General features: G+C 47.7%; 1 protein-coding gene across 1 annotated transcript in view; it reads right to left on the bottom strand.

Annotated features, from left to right (window-relative positions):
• The window catches only part of C1_1H1orf87 (chromosome 1_1 C1orf87 homolog), a 237,231-nt gene that overhangs the window by 152,642 nt on the left and 62,051 nt on the right, over nt 1-22,538 (bottom strand). The window contains exon 8 of the mRNA XM_086936224.1: nt 8,810-8,907. Within this exon, the coding sequence (XP_086792350.1) occupies nt 8,810-8,907 (98 nt within the window). The remainder of the gene's footprint in view (nt 1-8,809; nt 8,908-22,538) is intronic.

Consider the following 22,538-nt stretch of genomic DNA (forward strand, 5'->3'; position numbering starts at 1 on the left):
TACTTTTACAGATGCTCACCATGCAAAACTTTGGATGATCCCTAAAATCAGAATTCAATTAAAATTATGTTGCAAACTATGTGCAAACGATGGGCCTGATTCACAGAACTAACTTAAGACAAAATCCTAAACTTACTACCATTATGGTATTCACAGAAGGCACTTACTCATTTTGGTATTCACAGAAGGCAATTACTCATTTCGGTATTCACAGAAGTTAGGAGTCCTAACTTTAGGACTCCTAAATGCCTTCTGTGAATACCAAAAGTCTTAAAGTTAGGATATTTCTCCATTTAGTAGTAGTAAAGTTAGGACTCCTAACTTTCGGACTCCTAAATGCCTTCTGTGAATACCAAAAGTCTTAAAATTAGGATTTTTCTCAGTTTAGTAGTAGTAAAGTTAGGATGCCTAACTTTAAAACTCCTAAATGCCTTCTGTGAATACCGAAAGTCTTAAAATTAGTATTTTTCTCAATTTAGTAGTAGTAAAGTTAGGACTCTGTTGTAATGTGCTATTTACTAATGCAGTCTCTCCACTGTGGTTCTCTGCCTGTCTGCTCAGCCTGTGGTGAGGTCACTTGGAATGTTGGGGTTGGTTTGTATCTAGTGGGGAATCAGTTGGTGTGATGGGCTGAGTAGAGAGGACCTTGCTCCTGGTGGGGCATTCCTAGGCATTTCCAGGCTTTACTATGGATCTTCTTGTAACTGAGAACCTGTAGATTACTACAAGTATAAATCTACTATTACCATCTTCAAGACATGTCTAAGCCTCCTACTTCGTTTTAACAGACTCCTAACTTTCAGACTCCTAAATGCCTTCTGTGAATACCGAAAGTCTTAACATTTGGATTTTTCTCAACTTTACTACTACTAAACTGAGAAAAATCCTAATTTTAAGACTTTCGGTATTCACAGAAGGCATTTAGGAGTCCTAAAGTTAGGAGTCCTAACTTTACTACTACTAAATTGAGAAAAATTGTCTTCTGTGAATACCAAAAAGAGTAAGTGTCTTCTGTGAATACCAAAATGAGTAAGTGCCTTCTGTGAATATGAAAATGGTAGTAAGTTTAGGATTTTGTCTTAAGTTAGTTCTGTGAATCGGGCCCTATTGGACTTCAAGCAAAGGCAGCGGCCTTCAACAAACACCATCAAATTTCATCATCAGATTTCATCACAACAACAGCAACAGTTATATAGTGATGGAGGACAGTCGCGCTGAATGTAATTTATCACATATTATTTTTCATGCAAAATTAGGATAAAGCTTCTTAAATCTGGCTGATGGCTGATGACTAGGGCATTTCCCTGAGTGTTGTGACCGAAAAGTCCTCTGCATGGATAGTGACCTGTTCCCCTGCCCTGAGCGCCTACTGTACTGTTGTCTGGAACCCTTATGCGGATTTGTTGTCATAGGTGAACACGGATAATGTAGGTGTATTGTTGGACCAGGTCCAAAGGTCTACCCTTATAGTGGTGAAAGGCTACCGCCTTCACCAGGAGTTAAGCAGCACAAGCGCGATGGTTGCAGCATACAGTTTAGAGATTAATAGTAGTAAACAGAACCTTTTTTACCCAGTGTCACTGAAGTAAGGCCTAGAAGCTCACTCACCTTTTTAACAGTTCAGCTGTTGTTTGCTTAACTCACCCTTGGTCGGCATCCAGTAGATGTGGAGTGCTGCGCAGGGCAGCACAGGAGTAGATACTCTGAGTTGGTTGTATGTTTGCTTTGGAAGGGTACATTACAAGGATGGAGCAGTAATGTGCAGTACATGTGTGGTTGATACATGTACTGGGTGTATGCATGTCTGAGAGGAATACATTACATATGAGATGTAGTGCTGTGCCGTGCATACGCAAGGATAGCACGTGAAGAGTTGTTGAGAATACACTTAGTAAGTGTGTGTGCTGGCAGTGTGTTTGTTTTGAGAAACTACACCCAGATTAAAGATAAAAAAGCTTTAGTGCTGAACAATGCGCACACACAAAGGACCTGATTACCAGTCTGTGGTCCACGGACCACCAGACTCGTGGCGGCTCGGTGGTGGTGTTACAACTGGCCCATTACGACTGCCGACGCTGCCAGGGAACCACTGTTACCTGGAGGTGGTGCGGCGGTCAGAATCTGCAATAAGCTTGGCGGGACTGCTGCGGTCTCGCCAGGCATATTACGGGTTTCCTCTCCATGAGCAGTGACATGGAGGTTCCTCCTCCAAGTCAACCCTGGCGGAGAGGAAACAAAGGGGGCCCTAAACCTGTGTCTCCTCTGCTTGTGCATGTACACAGGGAGGCATAAAATGTGTCCCCCTGTGCGCTTGCACAGCAGTTCCTGCACATCATAGACTTGTGAGGAACCTTGTGCAGGAACCTTGTGAGGTGTTCCCATTGCAGTGCCTTTTTCAAAGGCACCGTGGCCTTTGAAAGAGGCTCCAACCTGTCAATGCCATGCCTCCCGCCCGCCAGACTACAAATAGCTTGTAATCTGGTGGGCAGCGAGTCTATGCCGTACGGGGGTGCAGCGGTGGAGTACTGCCCGCCTTCGCTCATAATCAGGCCCTAAGTGTGTGTGCTGAATGCATGTGTACATGTTATGCTATGTTATGTTATGTTATTAGTAGTTTTGTAGCGCACTCATTTACTCAGGATTATCCTGGTGCGTAGAAATGCAGATAGGCAGCAGAAAAACTAGACTAATTACAATGACATTTTAAAAAGGTGGGTTTCAAGTGCTTTTTTATAAAGATTGAACTCCTGAGTAGCGCGAAGCAGCGGGGGAAGGGCGTTCCAAGTGACGGCTGCTTTCACGGTAATAGACTGTCCCCCAAGGCGGGAGCGTTCAAAGCGTGGGACAGTCAGCAGATGTTGGGTGGCTGACCGTAGGGGACGGTTGGGTAAGTACCAGAAGAAACGCTTCCACAGGTACACCGGCCCCTGACCGTGGATGGCTCTATGTGCAAAGCTGAGAGATTTAAACACAACCCGTTGCGCGACAGGGAGCCAGTTTAGGCTACGCAGATGCTGTCGAACGCTGGACTGCCGTGAGATGTTGAAAAGGAGTCTGGCCGTCGCGTTTTGTATGATCTCAAGACGATTGGTAAGGTAGACAGGAATGCCAGTGAACAGGGCATTAGCGTAATCGAGGCGAGAAAGGATGAGAGCCCTTACCACTGTTTCTTTGGACGTCCTCGGGAGCAAGGGAAAAAACCTGCGAAGAGCTTTAAGGGTGCCGAAGCCACACTTTAATTTTTTAATATGCTCATCAAATTTTAAGTTTTCCCCAAACCAAACCCCCAGGTTTTTAGCTGGTTTACCAACAGAACAAGGGTATGGGACATCAGGCGGCCATAGAGATTCTCTAAAATTAGGTGGAAACTGCCCATAGAGAAGTATTTCAGATTTATCTTCATTGCATTTAAGCTGGGCGAGAGCGAGCCAGTTGATGACAGAGGAGCGGCACGTCTGGACCGATGAAGTGTCCAAATCCGTGCCCGGCCAGGTGAACAGCAGCTGCGTGTCGTCTGCGTATTTTTGCACCTAATTCTTTGGCCAAGAAGATCAGGGGAGTCAGATAGATGTTAAACAACAGGGGGCTTAATGTGGACCCCTGTGGTACCCCAGTGGAAAGCAGCTTGGACGAGGAAGAATATGGAGGCATCCACACTTGCTGAGTCCGGCTGGTCAAAAATGAGGTCAGCCATTCTAATGCAGAACCAGTCATGCCAATGGATGCAATCCGGGTGATCAGCAACTGATGGAGAACCGTGTCGAAGGCGGCAGAGAGGTCTAGCATAATCAGAGCTGCTCTGCCGCCGGTGTCCAGGCATTCCCTGATGGCCTCAGACATTTCCACCAGTGCTGACTCGGTGCTATACGCAGCGCAGAACCCAGATTGAGCAGGGTGAAGAGCGTGGGAAGCTTCAACAAAAGCATCCAGCTGGCGAAAAGCAATTTTCTCACATACTTTGGCCAACACCGGTAACAGGGAGATAGGCCGATATTTGGCTAGGACTACTGAGTCTAATCCTGATTTTTTAAGAAGCGGCAGCAGTTTGGCTTGTTTCCAACAGTCGGGAACTGTGGCAGTCCTAAACGAGAGGCTAATGATCTCAACCACCTCGGAATAGACCCCTCCTAAAACGCGGGCCGGGCAAGGATCAGTAGGGGACCCGGACATCATAGATTTGAGGACAGCTAAAGTGTCGGCCTCAGTGGGAGGGGAAAGTACATTGAAAACATGAGTAAAAGAGGGAGGAGGTGTGGGGTGGACGTATCCTGGTTGCTCTGACCCAGACAAATTGTGCGCAGGCTGTCCTGAATCCCAGGAAATGTTGTCTGTGAAAAAAGAGGATAAAACCTCACACCATTGTACGGACAAAGGTACAGTAGGTTGTTCAGCACAAGGGGAGAGAAAACTTTTTACGATAGAGAAGATTTCCTTGCTGTTATTATTGGCCCTAGAAATCCTGCCTGCATAGTACTCGCTCTTGGCCAACCTAATGGCGGCATAATATTCCTTCTGAGCCGCACGTAGAGCCCCCTTGGCAGTGGGACAATATGCGCGTCTCCAGCCTCTCTCCAGCTTTTTGCAATTAAGCTTTACTTCTTTCAGGGCATGTGAAAACCAGGGCTTGGAGGGTGTAGAACGCTTGTTTGAGCCAGTGCCGTGTTTCGCGGCGACCCCCACCCCGAGCAGATCCAGGTGTTAAACTGCTGCACAGCAGCGTGAAGCTCGGAACCTAGTACTGGGCGACCCTGCTAACGAGCGTTGGTCAGAGCAGGTAGATTGATCTTCTGATGGTGGGTGCTCGGCAGATTAGCGCAGGATGATTTGGCTAGGGGCCAGGAAAACTTGATCAGCATATGGTCCGTCCAGGAGAGAGCTTCAGGGTCAGATAATGTTAGGGCAAAGTTAGAGCAAATTACGTCCAAAAGATGGCCCCCCGAGTGCGTATGCAGTTTTACCCACTGAGACAGCTGGGCTAAGTCTAGGATTCCAGCAGACTTATTGAGTCCGGCAACTCGCCCACATCTACATGAATATTGAGGTCCCCCAGAAGGAGAAACTTAGGGAACCTCAAAGCTCGGGGCACGATCACGTCCTCCAGAGCCTTAAGGAAAGGTCCAGAAGGACCTGGGGGACGGTAAATCAACGTGCCACCCAGCATAAAATGGGGCGAGAGGACGAAGGAGAAGTGAAGAACCTCCCCACCGCCTAGTTCGCTGGAAGTTTCGCTAAGAAAAGACCAGGAATCTCTAAAAACAACAGCGGACACCCCCGCCTATCCCAGCGGCGCGGTCAGCCCTAATAATTTTGAAGCCTCTCAGGATGATAAGTTCAACCACAGGGGCGCATTTATTAAGGCTGCAGTTAATGTTTGTTTGTTGTCAAATATAGGGGCGAGAGCGACCAGGGTAAGGGGGAGGCGAAGTTACAAAGAGGACAGATTTTATGGGAGCAATCAGAGACATCCCACGACTGGACGCCTCTACAATCTGCGGTATTAAGTGCAAATAACTCCTCCTGCGAGTACCTCTTTGGATCAGCCACTGGAAGAGGGGGAAAACAGACAGCATGGCTGGCGCTAGGCGCACCAGGGTGCGAACGGCGCAGACGGGCTAACCTTTGGTTTACCTTTGGCACGCCAGCGGCGCCCGCAGCGCGTGTGTGATGCGTGTCCGGAAGGGCATGTTCAATTTATGGGTGCACCTCCCTCCCCCAGCTAAAACGCTGCTACTAGTCCAGCCGGGGTCCGGGACTACACCCAAAATGGCTGCCCGCCCTCCACTCAATCGGCACAACAGCTGCGGTGGAACGGGGCAGGGAAGGCACACCTCAGCACCCCCAGATAAGAGCTCAGGTATGCGTTAACACACAGTGGGGATCAGCAGATGAAATAAAGTAAAAATAAGCGAGAGCGCCTCTGCGCAAGACTTGGGCGCAGCAGTGTTAAAAAGTACAATATTAAAAGTTTTTAAGCATGAGTAAAGCCAATGGTGCCTCTGCACAGCGAACGGGTCAGAGTAGGATCTATCACCACCTACCCTAGCCGCCGTAAGGGCACAAAGCATAAATGTAATAGTGCTGGGCAGTAAGTGTGCTGTGAGTGTACACTGAGTAAACGTGCCTACAAGGGTGCATTGCATGGAGGACCCTGGGTTCCATTATGGGAACTCCAGGCCTTCTTGGTAAAGACATGAGGAGAAGAGGAATACCGCAGACAGATTTATGGATTGCTGCATTCCTATGAGCTGGGTGGGAACACACTGGTGGGAAAAGGAAGAGACTCGTTTTGCAATTCAACAGACTGCTTTTTGATTCAGTGATAGATCACAGGGAAGTGGCCTGGGCGTATCTCAAGAAGAGAGATGGGGCTGTTTAGTGAATCAGAGTAGGTCTTGGAGTCTGGGATTAACTTTTTAATACAAATAACACTGTGACTGGCATCTAGGTGTGAACTCTGGTCCCTCCCATGAATTCTGGTGGGAGTTAATCAGCTTTGGAGTCCTGCCTGCTGTGACAGACATCTTTCATGAAGAAAGACGAAACAAAGAAGTGCCCACTTCAAAAGAAGTAGAACCCCAATTTAAAACTTCAAAAGACTCAAACCCTAAATCACATTTGATGTCTGAAAATGGACATAAGAAGGGAAGGTTGAGTCCCCAAAAATGTGTCATCTGCCAAGCAGCTAGCTGAGCTGTATGAGAAGGGGGAGCTCTGCAACACTTCTGCCTGTGACCAGGACTTGCAGCCAAGGCCTGTTAGTTTTGCTGCTGGGTAAGAGGGCATCACCCAGGGAAACAAAGACCACCTGCCTGGGAACTGTGAGCCTCAGCAACCTTGTGTAGGACTGTTTTTGGTGATCCTCATATGCCAGGAGACGGCCGCCATTGACTGAGTCCTGGATAGAGCCCTGTGCAGGTCTTGCTATCCCCCGAACCACCTTACTGCCAGAGGGTGCCACTGGTAAAGTACCAATTTGAAGGAGTATCATGAATTGTGGCCATCTGGGCTAGGCAGCTTAAACTTGAAGAGTCTGCTCTCGTATCAGCTTGCATCAGCATGTACTGTGGCAACCCTGTATTCCAGCTGGAACTGTTGGTACCAGAGTTGCCAAAGACTTGGATGCGCTGTCAAAAGGTCCTGAAGAAAGGATCTCCACCCGGTTGAGCCAAATCAACAAACTGCATTTTCCGGAGCAGGGAGCTGACATCTGAGAGACATCTGTCAGCGCTGCTCAGGACAAAGAGCCTGCATCACTGGGTGCTCAATGTGGGCCTCAGGCTTCCGGACTTCTCCAAACTGAGAAGGATTTGTGGGTGCACGTTGAAGGCGCCTGCTGCAGCGATTAATTCTCTGTACTGCGGGAGCGGGCAGGAAGGGAACTGGGCCAGTTGGGCCCTTGAGGATTCGCTGCTAACGGTGCTGCAGCACCACAGACACTTTTGACTAAAGACTAAAGGGTTACAAAAGGTAGAACTCTTGAGTATGGCCTAATAGTTTGCATTCCCTGATGCAGCCGCCAGCAAATGGGGAATAACCCTGAACACGATACACGAAGGAGGATGGGTCAGGGATTCGCCTGACAACTACTAGAGTCCCGACCTTAAGGGGGATTGTGTTGTTGCTTCTGAATGTCATACTTCACTGCAGGCTCAAGTCAGAAAAAATACTACTTTTCATCTAAAAGCAGGTATTTGGCTGGATAATGATGTATTCTTTGCACTGTTTGCATTTTGAGTTATTAGACATGTTCACTGACCTGTATCTACTGCTCCACCACAGCTACCACTGAGAGACAAGTTCAGAAGGTGTACTTGGCCCAGTTGAGCAGGATTCATAGTAGGTTGGCCCCAGGCAGGAACAGATTTAGGGTTGTGCGACCGCACAGGATGCTGACCTGGGGAGGGGGCGCTGACCTTAGGGGGGCTGCTGTTTTTAGCAATAACTTATGATTTCAAAACACCTTCTGCAGAGTACCTTGTGTGTCCAGGCTTCAGGCAGCAATACAAATGTCAATATTACTCTTGTGATTAATGTTCCTGCTAGAGAGAGAGATCAGAGTTTTGTCTAGGGGCAGTTTTGACTCCCCATAAAGTAGCACTGAGGGTTACTATGCCTACTGCAAAGAACGCATACTAATCAGATCCCAGATCTGTATTTTGTATGGCTAGCTGAATGGATTACTGCTTTTGTCACAGAGATCCTTTTGTCATCGCAGTTCATAAGATGCAACCTTAATATACAAAGGGGAATCTTATGAACAGCCATCAAAAAGCTGCATGCACACTGCATAAAATAGATTAGGACATTCCCCAGTCTTTCATTATCTATTCCTTAAGTTGCTGAAAAGTGTTTGTTTGGGTAAATATACATTCTTATTAGTAAAGTCAGCCTTTACCAGTGCTTTAAAATAAATTAAATGTTTTAGCGAGAGGGGCTATGGAGATATGAGGGGCACCTTTGCCTAGTTGTCGTGAGGAAATCCGAAGAGGGGGTCATGGGGGCGGGTTGCCAAAAATAATTGGTGCAATGGGCACCACCAGCTCTAAAGCCGGCCCTGGCCCCGGGACATCAGGAGTAAAAGGGCACAACCACCAAAAGGCCCCATAAATCCTGCGTGCCCCGTGGCTCTCTAAAAGGGGTTCTGACAATCAAATATTCCTCCATGTAAGGGGTACTCTGTATCTTTACTCTACTCTTCAATGTGAATGGCACACAGAACCATGTAACAGGGAATTTCACATTGTACTGAATCCATTTGCACACCTCTTGCTCTACAAATTACATATGCTTTTTATAACTGTTCACTTGCCTTATTCTGCCTTTTACGCACATATGTTGACTGCAGAGGACTTCTTTGAGCAGCAGAGGAGAGATAGTAAGTCCATGCTGCTGGCAGACCAGCACAACCTGAAAAATATAATAGAAGTATTAGCCTAAAAACACAGATGGAGTGGAACCAATAGAAGGTGCAACTACAGTTATTCCCCATACTGCTGGATATGAAACTCTGTTCAATAACATGGTGATGTAATGCAATTTGGTATTTAATTTATTGCATCAGGCCACTTATTTTGAGGTAAATATGACATGTCACCTGCACCGCCGCCTATGACCTGTCAAAGCACAATAACAGGCTGTTTTAGTTGGCTCCATATCATCTGAAGTGGCTTAGAACTGTGAAGAGGCATAAGTGATAGACAGCCCTGCTCCGTCCCCCTGCTCTCCCTTAAGGGAAATCAAATAAAACACCACCCAATCCAAGACAACAGAGAGTTGGCTCATACATTGTGTTTATGGGTGGGGTGGTCCATTGGAACTACAACATGTGGAGAGGAATGTCTTGATTTAAGGTCTTATGGTACAAGATGACACGAATTGTGTTTCGTTTTTCAGGGTGCTAATAAAAAAGTTAGTCCTGGGTCTTGGAACCTAGGCATGATCGTAGGGACAGTCAAGAACTTTCTTCAGTCAAATTATCAGAAAGGTCTCGTTGGAAGGTATTTCTGAAAGTGAGAACAGGGTCCCGGGTTCTCAAAACTAATTAGTGTAACTAGAGTTGAGGTTTATTGGTGTGTGTAGGGTTTGAAATTCTTTTCAATTTGTAATTGGATTTCTTTTTTTAATCATCGAGTTGGTGAGTTAGTAGAAAGATAGAGCTAATTTCAAACTTATCAAGATGTCTGATCGATGTTTGTAGATGTAACAGATGAGTTCTGGCCGGGCCACAGCTGCGGTGAGAAGTTTCCAAAGAGGAGAATCTCTGTTTTGTCTGCGCTGCATTTCAGTTGTGTACCCGCCAATCAATGGAACACAGCAGAGAGGCAGGTTTTTGTCTGTGAGCAGTTGGTCCAGCTGTGCTTGTCCCAAGAGAATAACAACTGGGTATCGTCAGTTGACGAAATCACTTTTGACCCAAGAACTTCGGCCAACTGAATCGTTCCTAGCTGGGAGAACTCAGAGAGTCCGACTTCCCCCATTCAAATCAGAGGCCACCGAAGTCATCTGCGGTGTACCACAAGGATCATCACTCAGTCCCACCCTTTTCAACGTTTACATGAGTCCACTCGCTTCCATCGCGCGTCAACACAACCTTAACATCATCTCCTACGCTGACGACACCCAGCTGATCCGTTCCCTCACCAAAGACCCTAACACCGCCAAAACCAATCTTCATGAAGGCATGAAAGAAGTAGCCGTATGGATGAAAAACAGCCGCCTAAAACTTAACTCAGACAAAACGGAAGTGCTCATCCTAGGATCATCCCCCTCTGCCTGGGACGACTCATGGTGGCCTTCGGATCTGGGCTCAGCACCCATACCCACGGACCATGCACGTAACCTTGGCTTCATCCTAGACTCCTCACTCTCGATGACCAAACAAGTCAACGCCGTCTCATCCTCCTGCTTCAACGTACTTCGCATGCTCAAAAAAATCTTCCACTGGATCCCCGCCGAGACAAGAAAGACTGTCACCCACGCACTGGTTACGAGTCGACTAGACTACGGAAACACCCTCTACGCCGGAATTACAGCCAAATTACAGAAAAAACTCCAACGCATCCAAAACGCATCAGCGAGACTCATTTTGGACATCCCTCGCCAAGATCACATTACCGGCCACCTGAAAGACCTCCACTGGCTTCCCGTCAACAAGAGAATAACATTCCGTCTCCTCACCCACGCACACAAGGCCCTCTACAAACTAGGGCCCGAATGCCTCAACACCCGACTATCCTTCTACGCTCCCACCCGCCAACTAAGATCCTCCAATCAAGGCCTCGCCGCAGTTCCGCGTATCCAAAGATCCACTATGGGAGGTAGATCCTTTTCCTACTTGGCGGCCAAGACCTGAAACTCACTCCCCACTCACCTCCGCCTTACACAGAACCACATCTCCTTCAGAAAAGAACTTAAAACCTGGCTATTCAATAAATAATGAACCCCCTCCCCAAGCGCATTGAGACCCTCTGGGTGAGTAGTGCGCCATATAAATTCTTGAACTTGAACTTGAACATATAAATGTTAAATAAGAGAGGTGCTCAATATAGACCCCTGAGGAACACCCATATTTAAGGCTTGGGGAGGGGCTGCAAAAGGAGGGACCCAGACTTGCTGGGATCTATCCGCCAGATATGATTCAAACCATCTCCAGGCTAGACCATCAACTCAGAGAGTCCGGAGATGGGCCAATAGCAAAGCATGGGGGACCGTATCAAATGCCACAGAGACGTCCAGCAGCACCAGGGCAGCTCTGCCGCCTGCATCAAGAGACTCCCAAATGGCTTCTGATATTTCGACCAACGTAGACTCCGTGCTATGCCAGATGCAGAAGCCAGATTGAGCCACGACAGACCAGTAAAAAAAAGCTGGGCTTCTGGTTCGATGATAAACTCTCATTTTGTCCACAGATCAAAAGCTTATCGGGCTCTTGTTTCAGTATTCTGAAATCTCTCAAAAAGTTCCTCCCAAGGCTCCCCATCTCTGCTAGGAAAATGGTTATCCAAGCTCTGATAACTTCCAGCATAGATTATGCCAACGCTCTCTATGTCGGCCGGCCCGCCCACCTGTTTAAGAAACTGCAGGTGATCCAGAATGATGCGGCCAGACTTTTGCTCAACCTTCCCAAGTGAACAAGTGTCCGATCCCATCTTCAAGCTCTGCACTGGCTCCCAGTGGGTATGAGGGTGAAGTTCAAGGCACTTATCACTGTGCACTCTGCATTATATGGTCATGGCTCGGCTTACCTTCAATCCATATTTGACTTCTATTCCCCTGCAGGCTGCTTCACTCTTCCAACAAACTTCTGGTGATTGTCCCTAAGGTCCGTAAACAAAAATCTGGTTGCTCTTCTCTGGGCTATCTAGGGTATAAGGTTTGGAATCAGCTTCTGGTGGAGTTTCGTGCTATCTGCTCCCTGAGGATTTTCAGGAAGCAACTGAAGACATTCCTCTCCAGATAATTCTTAGCAGATGATGTCAGTCTACCTCTTAGGCACGCGCAGGGACACTCCTCGGAGTACCTGTGCGAGTGATAAATGTCAAAACCATAACATGCGACCTAGGTAGCCGCAATTGAGGATGTGGCTGAGTAGAGCTCCGGCAGGCAGCCAGAACAATCAGCAGTTACAGGTGCCGGTGGTCCCAGATTACCGAGATGGGGCAGTCTGGTGGACAAAGAGGAGCCCCCACACCTATCCCAGATAAGATTGGTGAGGCAGGGATGCGAAATCGGCCCGGGGACGGGACTGACGAGCGGGCGGACCGAGACAAAATGGCGGCGCCCAGCTCATAGGTCCGCGCTACGGAGACAACAAGATCCGCTGCCCACGTCGGAGAGCTCACACCGACCTCGGGGACAGTGCGGAGTAGAGCCAGCTGACCGTTGTGGAATCACACAGTAGCAGCAGCAGGAAACACCCAATGCGGGCCCATCAACATTGGAGGTCTGTTTATCAAGATGGCGGTGCCTGGAGATATGGGAATATCTTTGTGACACCCCTGACGCCGAACAAGGAACTCGAGGCGGACATCAGTGTAAGCAGTGGCAGCTCAACGTGGCTGATTAAGGTGAACGCCTGGGTTGAAGCCACCAGCTATGGGGCGGCATATCACCTGTGCGCGATTGCGGGTACCTGCCCCCAGAAACTCGAAGTGAGACTGGACTCTCGCTGGGGGATCGTAGGCCTACACGCAGTGGCACCCAATCCCGAAGACTGCGGAGTGGAGGCATTGCAGAGGCAGGCTCACCAACATAGGCCCTAAGCCCCAACGTGGGGGGCAGAAGCGGGACCTGGTAGCGGGGGAGACACAGCTGAGCGCTTAAGTTGTGACGGAGCCATCAGGAGGACACTTTCCAGCCCCGGGAGCGGGATGGAACATGGCTGGGGATCAGGGGCCCTCTAATGCTGTAGTAGAACCGGAAACCCTAAACCGGGAGACGGGCGGAAACACCCCCTGCGCTCTGCATCAACCAAGACCACGTCACATTTCATGTAATGACGGGGCGAACACCCATCGGTCCCCTGACCATCTGATCACAAACAAGGATGTGTTGCTGTCCCCTCTCAGCGCTCGCAACAAAGTACCCCATAAAAGGATCAACAGAGGGTAGGGGGGTATCCAACCGCCCTTGCTCCTACCCTTCTGGACCCGCCGTCTCACTGAGATGGGCTCGGTGATCATCGCCAGGACCTGAGGTGCGGTAAGTGAGGGGAACGGTGACGCATACCGGAGAAGACGTGCAGTGATGAGACGGAGGAACACCCATAAAGAAGAGGGAAGTCAATACACCTCAAAAACCGGGGGGACCTGAATAGGAGAACGTACCACTGTGATGAACGCTCTGCCACCGGAGGGTGTATTGCGAGCCATGGCACCCTTAGTGAATTTAAGACTGGGTCAACAGCGTGTAGCTGGGAACCCGCAAACACCAGCCCACACAAGACAGTCCTCCCAGTCAATGAAACACTCCAGAGCGGAGGTGGACGCTGCAACACCGACATCAATGTCCGACAAACTGGACAAGGTATTGGTGGAAATCGAACACTCACGAGTAACGATGGAAGACAGATTTGGAGCATAAGCCACATATTTTAACCTGCACAGAGATGACCATCGGAAATTGGTGGATGTATAGTTGTGGCTTGGGTATCTCCTCCTCCTTTCTTGTATTATCGTACCCTATGTGGTTTTCTGTTTATTATGCATAAAAGTAATTTTGTGGTACCTGCAACATTTACATGATATATTGGGCTGTTTGTTGCTCTACTGTTGCTTTGTGTTATGCATAGGGTAGGGATAGAGGCGGGGGGAACATCCGGGTGGCGGGAGTTTGTCATCACAGGGACCATCAGTCCAAAAGCCTTCTTGAAGGGTTGGGGAGGGGGGGTGGGTGGGTTCGGGAGGGAGTTTGGTAGGTTGGAGTTTCAGGTGGGGGTTGGTATGGGTGAGGTGGGGTAAAAATAGAAATTAATCCACAGTATTGTTAAGCTTATGAATTCGATAAACCTTAGGCTTTTTTTTAGTAGAGAATTGAGCAAGGGCTCGCTTTCTTATGTTAAAGTTTTTGCTATATCAGAATGGAGCAAGTGTTGGTACCCATCTTTAATCAATGGCTAAGATAGGTCTTCAAATCTGCTCTTTAAATGTCTGTGGGTTAAATAATTATAATAAGAGACAAGAGTTGCCGCAGAGCTCCATGTGATTCAGCCCGATCTAGTGTGTTATGTTACGTTACGTTACGTTAAAAGTATTTGTACCGCGCACGTTCACCAACGGTTTCATGACGCTCTTGACATAACGGCAGCTGGGGAGGGGAATTACTCAAGTGTTGACTGAAACAAGAAGGTCTTCAGTAATCTGCGAAAGTGATCATAGTTGGGGCAGAGGCGGAGTGCAGTAGGGAGGGAATTCCAGGTGGAGGGGGCCATGGCAGAGAAACTCAGGCCACCATGCTTTTTCCGCCTGGTTTTAGGAGTAACCAGGAGATTGAGAGTTGCAGAGCGGAGGTCTCTGTGGGGGACATACCGAGTCAGGCAAGAAGAGATGAAAGCAGGGGCTAGATCAGATAGGGCTTTGAAAGTGACGCAGCCCAGTTTGAAGATGCAGCGTTTAGTGATGGGGAGCCAGTGGAGGCTACGCAGAAGAGGGGTGACATGTTGGTATTTTGGCTGGTGGAAAATCAGGCGGGCTGCCTGGTTCTGGACAAGTTGCAGCCGGTGAAGATGGATTGATGGAATTCCGGCATACAACGTGTTAGCATAGTCGAGTCTGGAAGTGATCAATGCTAGGATGACTAAAATTAGAGCATCTCTAGTGAGGAACCTACTGATTTTACGAATCCGCCTTAGATGGAAAAAACAGGATGAGGTGACTGTGTTGATTTTGCAGGAAACGCATATACTATTGGGAAAGCGAAAGATCCTGTCAGAATTGGGTTATGTGTTCTTTGCAGCCATAACAAGGGGGGGTGGCGGTGTTAGCGAAATCGGCAATACAAACAACAGGACGCGTGTTATCTGATAATCAAGGACATTGGGCTATTTTGGAATATATTCTGGGAGAGTAAAGTTCACGCTGTGTACATTATATGGCTCTAATCTTGATGAGGCCCCCGTTCTTGAGCAATTACATTTGGAACTGCTCTATGGCCTACTCCATTGGTGCTGTGCGAGGATTTTAATATTAATTTGAGTGGGAAAGAACTCCAATCTGGTATTCAGAACTATAAAGGTGAAAACCTAGGATTTTTAAAGCATTACATCATCTACTGTCTGATCATGGCCTGAAGGATGTATGGGGCACTCTCCATATGCAATATTCAGGGTTTACGTTCTATTCTCGCCCACACAGCAAGCTAGTATGGCTTGAGTACTTTTTTGTATCTCCTTTACTATTCACAGGAATTAAGATACACGTTTTTTCGAGAATCACTTCCAATCATGCGCCATTAGTATTGGATATTCCCACACTTGGTACATGTATAGCTCCAAGGGGTTTTACTTTTGCTAGGAAACTCCTCCTGGACAATATTTTTATTGACCACATGAAGGTTTTGATAAAGGACTTCCTTCAAACCAATCGACATTCCATGTCACATGGGGTTGTTTGGAATACATTTAAAGCTTGTTTTAGAGGGAAAGTCCTGAACTATGGACTATATAAGCAGAAGCAAGCCAAACTAGTAATGCAGGAATTATATAATAAACTTAAAACAGTGAAAGAGAATCAGGCAGGGGGGATCTTGGCTGGCTATGATATCACTGATCTTCAAACTGGTGTGGCCAGGTACAAAGCCAATATCAACTTGTTATAGAGCAAGGAAATCACGAAAAAATATCAAACTTATATAAAGGATTTCTACGAGTATGGGCAGGCCACAGGGCATTGCCTAGCTCAGAAATTACGAACAAAGGAGGTTGGACAGAGAATAAATGGTATGAAGAATGCTCTGGGTGATATACATGATCCTCCTTAGGAGATCCTTAAGGTTTTTTATGACTTCTATACAGAACTCTACACAGGGCAAGATACGGGCCGATACCTCAAAATTCTGGGGCTCCAAAATTTATTATTGGAGTGGTTGGGTCTGGAGGAAGCCGAGATGCTGTACACCCCTCTACCTATTGATGAATTAGAGCAGGCTATCAATAGTATTGCAATCGGAAAAGCTGCATGCCCTGATATGCTTCCCTCGGAGGTCTATAGGACCTTTTATCAAGATCTCAAAATGGATATGCTTGCTGTTTTTCAAGCAGTGCAAATGGGGGGCACACCACAATCTTGGGATGAGGCTAATATTGTCATATTTAAGAAGAAGGACAAACCATCTGTCCTTTCGGGGTCCTATCGTTCGATTTCTCTTGTTATCTGTGATGGGAAAATCTAAGCCAAGATTCTTGCAAATCTGCCAGGAAATCCACCTCGACCTCTCCTACTAAAACTCCTGCATTTTCGGGATAGGGACGCAGTGGTCAGAGCAGCCAAACAAAAAGAGCCCATACAGGTCGCAGATAAGACAGTTAAGTTGTTTCCGGATTACTCCCAAACAGTGCAATGACAACGAGCATCGTTCTTAGAAGTCAAACGCTTGCGTCGAAAAAAAGGGATTCAACACTCCCTACTCTTCCCGGGCCGCTTAAAATAATGTATGAGGGACGCACCATCTTCTTTACGACCCCCAAGGATACATATGACTGGGCGGAACAGCATCTTCAAACAGGGAAACCCCGAGGTGACCTACACTACAAACGAGGCCCCAAAGGCAAACATCAACAGTTGAATAGAGCGACCCAAGAGCAGTCCGCACCCCGCACAGAGACACAAGGGTGGGGCCCCCAAACCTTGAACAAATTATCGGAGAGCCCTGCAAGAGGCGGCAGAAATAGGGCCTACAATGGGAAGCTTGGATGGTGAGAGGAGCCGTCACATCTTCACCTCCGAAGATAAAGTAGACAACACCAATACGTCCCTAGAAGGCTCGGTTACCCTGCCAGAGATGACCCCACAGACTACGGACACTTTCATTTAATAAGTATACTATGCTGTAGTAAGATCTGTAATACACCACGTGCACCCTACTATTGTCCAAGTGGGAGTTACGGGAACATGTCCGCACCCCCCTACCACTTGGGGTTGACTGAGGGTAGAATACCACAACATGATAGCGGGGCTCCGGTATACATTGACGGCGAGAATCGCAGGCACCGTTCACGACTCATTGGTCACCTAGGGTGGAACAGAATAAATATCACCTACACTCGAAGCCATGACCCCCCCTTGGTTAAAACGAATTAGGTTAACACAGTATGTCTAGTTTGGACGTACTGCACGTGTGGTAAGTCCTCAAAGTTGGGACATGATCTCCCTGTTGAGTTAAATCCCCCCTCGGCGATCTTACACTACCAGTTGACAGCATCTCACAGGCGGGTAGCACTGCTCTTTCTATGTGAACACTACCCTGATGGGGAATCACCGGGCACCCTGGTCCAGCCGGGACATGCCACACCAGTCCTCACAGACACCGCGACATGGCTGCCAGAGTAAAGACTACAGATGTCAGCCTCTTGACGTTAAATGTTAGAGGCCTCCATACACCAAGTAAGCCTTACACGGTTTACTCCTATACCAAACGTCAAAACGCACAGATCGCTCTCTTGCAAGAGACACACTTAACTATATGAAAGATAGACAAACTATGGGCCAGACGACGCGGGATTATATGCGCTACGTCATATTCTGCCTATGCGCGAGGGGCACTGACTGGGTCAGACTGGGAAACCCATTTCAGGAACTCCGGAGAACGGTTGACAAAGAGGGGAGGTATGCGTTCTTGGAGGGCCTCCTAGATGGGCAACCAATACTTTTGGGTAGTATATATGCCTCAAACCCCAGTTTTGGGACCACCTGACAGGAGTCCTTGCCCAATTCATACTATGGTTAATGGGGGGCGATTATAACTGCGTATTGAAACTCGCCATAGACCGATACCACCTCCCACCCACACACTCGCCTGCCCACAAGCTAACGGAGCGTTACCAAACATTGGTCACATATTGGGCACTCACAGGCACATAGAGAGATCGCCATCCCCAAACCAGACTATAGTCATTCCACTCCATGCCACACAATCTATAGGTAAGACTAGCTAGATTTATTTGCACAGGGTCGCTAGTCCCCAAAGTTCTGCATGCAGATGACCTAGGCAGGGTCCTCTCCGACCATGATGCACATATACTAAGACTACAATGGAAAACCCACCCCACCCCCCAGTACCCACCTGGAGATTACCACAGGATTTCCTGATGGACCAGGTTTTTCAAACATGACCAGGGCCAAAGTATACAAGAATACTTCTCTAATAACGCGGGAACGGTGACGTCCAAATTAATAGAATGGGATGCATTCAAGGTAGTAGCCCGGTGAGAGTGTATAAAACAAATAGCAGGGGTAAAGAGGACACTGGAACGAGCACTGACACAAGCTGAAATGAAGCTAGCCACTCTAACAAAAAAGGAAGATGCGAGCAGGGTGACTATAGCTCAGATGGCGGAAGCAAAAACAGCCCACGCAGCCTCTGCTTCAGACCTGCGCAGATACAACTTTAGGGCATACGCAACTAGGGTACACAAGGAGAGGGATAAAACAGGAACACTACTAGCTTGGATAGCTAGACAAGGTACTGAAATAAAACCCATTACAAAAGTGCTTGATCCCACTGGTACTCTAGTGCACTCCCAAGCAGAAATACTACAGTTGTTCCAACAGTACTACACTGAGGTGTACAGAAATCCAGTACAGGCTGGGCAGGGAGCATTAGACCACTTCCTTTATTCACTGACAATGCCACAAATTGCAGCAGCTGAGAAAACTGCACTAGACACAGAGATCCAATCTACAGACATTACCCAAGCAATCCACGCCCTGGCCTGTAACAAAGCACCAGGGTTAGATGATTTCTCCCTGCAATATTACTCAACCTTTTCCACCCAGCTGGTCCCCCACCTCGTGGAGGTGTTCGCAGATGCGCTAGAAAAAAGGTGAGCTCCCGGGATCCCTTAGGGAATCAGTCTTAGTTACATTCCCAAAGCCAAACCGAGACCCACAACAGCTGGCCTCATATCATCCCATCACACTGCGATCCGCTGACTATAAGATACTAGGACAGATATTGGCAGACCATTACATGCAAATCCTGCGGCCACTGGTCCACCCAGACCAATGAGGATTTGTACCGGGGAGAAACACTTCCCAAAGTTTACACCGATTATTCCATGTGCAGGATCAGGCAAGCGCCGCCTTTCCCAGGGCAGCCTGTCTCATTTTAGACCTCGAGAAGGCTTTCGATACTCTTACGTGGCCATATCTGTTTACAGTCCTGCAAAGGATAGGGATAGGGATAGGTCCTATTCTCCTAGCACATACACACCTCTTGTACACTAAACTTACCTCAAAAATTCGCATGGGACGATAGATATCATCTGTATTTAAGGTGGAGAGAGGGACAAGACAGGGCTGCCCACTCTCGCCCCTGCTATTTCCCCTAGAGGTAGAGCCTCTTGCAATACGATTACGCCGAGGGGGGGGGGGAGAATTGGGGCATCCCCATAGCGGGCATCACACATTGTGTCTCCATGTATGCTGATGACCTTTTAATATATGTGTGGGACATCACCGCAGATTTGACGACCATATGGACAACACTTGAAAATTTTGCACAGGCATCCGGGCTCAGAGTGAATTGGGACCAGTCTGCCGTTTATCCACTGCACCCGATCCTTGCCCCTCTGGACGTTCGGATAGGGGAACAGAGCATAGCATGGAGCGCAAGCACCCCCCAATACCTCGGAGTTGCTTGTATCACTCCCTATCTGATATATTTGAAGGCAATCACCGTAGAACGTTGGCTGGGATTAGATCGGCAGTGGGATTTTGGAAGAACCTTCCTTTGGCACTGATAGGACGAGTGTTCCTAGCACAGATGATTAAATTCCCACATCTATTGTATCACTTTACAAATTTACCTGTAATCCCATCTGAGCATTTTTCAAGGACTTAGACTCGCTACTTAGCTCGCTAAACTGGGAAGCAGGCAGACATAGAATAGCATTGGCTAAGTTACAACTGCCCACCAACCAGGGAGGGCTGGGCACACCTTCCTTCGAATCATACTTTCTGGTGGTGCAACTGCAGTGGCTATCCTATTGGACGGTGGGAAGGCACGTGGGGTAGACCCACACAGCGACAGGTCCCATACCCACTCCAGAACTCCGCCGCTTGCTACTGCCCGGCACTAAGCCGAGACCCACATACCCAATATACCCAATACAGGTGTCGGTAGTTCGTAAATGCATGCAGAGGATACACCGTATGTCTGCAGGGGTGCCTTTGTATTCTCCTTTACTGCCTTTGTTGGGCGGGCCCAGAAGAGAGGCGTATTATATGACTAATATGCTCCGCATATGGACAGAGCACACTCTCACCGAGATAGAATCCCTATTTGAGGACAGACAATTAAGACCCTTTTGCCAGCTGGTGGAAGACTTGGACCTTCCCCTGGCCAATTTTTACTCCACAGGCAAATCATAGAAAGCTACATTTTACATCATGATTTGACAGGAGGAGAACTAGCAACACATCCGGTCCTCCACCCAATCATGCACATGGGAGCAGGGCGGCCCCTGATCACATGGCTCTACAAAGCCATATGGGAGCTTCTAAACAAACCATTGGACGAGCTGCCGGAAACATGGAAGGAAGAGCTGAGGCGCCATTTACACGTTAAAGAATGGGAGACGGCACTCAAATACCCCAAGAAGGTGTCCCGAAATGCGCGCTTTAAAACGTACAATTTTATATCTTACACAGAGCGTATCAAATGCCAGTGCGTCTCCAGCTGTATTATCCATCCACTCAGTTCCTTTGTCACAGATGTCAAACACCGGACGCAGACTTTTAGCATATGTTTTGGGCCTGCCCTACAATAGGATTATATTGGCACACTATCCACGAGACATTTAGGGAACTCACGGGTCTTCCTAACATGAACACATGGGAGACCCGCGCACTCGGAATCTTCCAAAGGCAGAAACAGCACAAAGTATTAATTTGCTTTGCATCGCTAGCAATAGTACTAGCTAAAAGAGAAATATCTATGCACTGGTGAGCTCCTGTGGGACCCCCAATAGCAGCCTGGGTGGGAGCAGTGAACAAATGGGCAGCAGCAGAGGTGGAAACGCTCAGGGAGGAGGAAGTAAAAGGGATATGTAAACGCCCCATAACCATGGAGTGGACCTTATTGCTACACCTATTCAAACAGCAAACAACGCGCGACAATTAAGACACCCGGTCGCAAGCCCCAGTAGACTCACAAATACAGGCCCAGATCGGCAGCACACACATTAGTTCCCACATAACTGCAAGTGTGCAACGGCGTACGACGATGCAACCACTCATACACTAGGTCAGCCAGATAGACGGTGATGACTGGACAGGTCTCAACCCGCTGAAGTAAACCACACGCACAAGAAGGATAAGCAGTAGCCCCAGAACCCTGTCTGACTCATATATCCCGGATTTCACAAACATCACCCCAGTTAGACGCCCCAGTTAGTAGTTAAGCACTATAACAGGTTTTTAACACACCAGTAATCAATGGGAAGGAGATGTATCTTCTTGTGCAAAGACATGCAAAATTGGGTGATATTGTTTATGGCAGAAATTATACTATGTATTAGATAACCGTCAGCCCAGAGAAAGGCCCGTGGTTCCGAAGGTTGAAAACACAGGAAACCTAGCCAATTTATATGTACCACCATGCAATGTGTTTCTCTTAGGAAAATGTTAATAAAAATATTAGACAAAAAAAACATAACATAACATGCTTTATAATTAGGTGCTCCCATTCCACCCACCTCCAAGGGCCTCCACATCTTAGTTTCCTCGCAATCCCCTATATAAAGACAGAGAGGAAATAGTCTAATTCCCTGAAGAATTTCCTTTGTTTTATGATCAATATGGCGACAAAATAGTACAAGAGCAAGGGGAGGATACTCAGTTTAGCAATGGATGCCCTATCATTGGGTATTAAGGTAGCCTGCACCAGAAGGGGACCGTCAGTTTAATCTCAGTAGCAGCTTTCCCGAAATTGCCTCCCTAAAGCCATCCAGTGTCATGGTAAATTTGTTTCCCCATATACCTAAATGTTTTTGTTTCCCAACTGGGAGTGGTGTTGGGTATCATCAGGTGATCTACAGGACTCAGGGGGAATAGGTATGATTTGCCTCAGTTTGTTCTTGAACCTAATAGTTTCCTGAGGTCTGATACTATCTTCATGGCATCTGGAAGCGTAGCTGTTGGGTTGCATAACTTTAAGAGGGTAACTTCTGCATGCATCAATACTATATGTATCCCTTGTGAGATGTATCCCTTCGTGTATGCCATTTGCTTGTCAGAGGTTCAACTGCCATTGTAAACAGCATTGAGGAAATTGTGCTTTCTGGCTGAGTTCCCTTTGTCACAGACCATTGTACGAAAGAATAC

This window comes from Lissotriton vulgaris, chromosome 1_1 (assembly GCF_964263255.1).
Source record: "Lissotriton vulgaris chromosome 1_1, aLisVul1.2, whole genome shotgun sequence".
Lineage (NCBI taxonomy): Eukaryota > Metazoa > Chordata > Amphibia > Caudata > Salamandridae > Lissotriton > Lissotriton vulgaris.